General features: G+C 70.4%; 1 protein-coding gene across 1 annotated transcript in view; it reads left to right on the top strand.

Moving 5' to 3' along the window:
• Window positions 1-10: 10 nt before the first annotated feature.
• LOC103624964 (small nuclear ribonucleoprotein G-like) overlaps window positions 11-216 on the top strand; it is a 5,523-nt gene continuing 5,317 nt past the window's right edge. The window contains exon 1 of the mRNA XM_017726654.1: window positions 11-100. Coding sequence (XP_017582143.1) covers window positions 11-100 — 90 coding nt within the window. The remainder of the gene's footprint in view (window positions 101-216) is intronic.

Genomic DNA, 216 nt, shown 5'->3' with positions numbered 1-216 from the left:
GGCGGCCTCGATGCAGGAGGTGCAGCGCTGCATCGAGCGCTGCCACGCGCCCCTGGCACGCGCCCAGGCCATCGTCACCGCCGAGCTCGAGCACTTCCAGGTGAGGACGGGCACCGGGACCCCCCGGGACCCCCAGGGAAACCCGGAATGCCCCAAATCTCTGCAATTCCCACTGCACGTTCTGTGCCCCCCGGTGCATTCCCTGTGGCCCCCCCA

The sequence above is a fragment of the Corvus brachyrhynchos genome, unplaced genomic scaffold (assembly GCF_000691975.1).
Source record: "Corvus brachyrhynchos isolate BGI_N302 unplaced genomic scaffold, ASM69197v1 scaffold342, whole genome shotgun sequence".
NCBI lineage: Eukaryota > Metazoa > Chordata > Aves > Passeriformes > Corvidae > Corvus > Corvus brachyrhynchos.
This window is presented reverse-complemented; position numbering and strand designations above follow the sequence as displayed.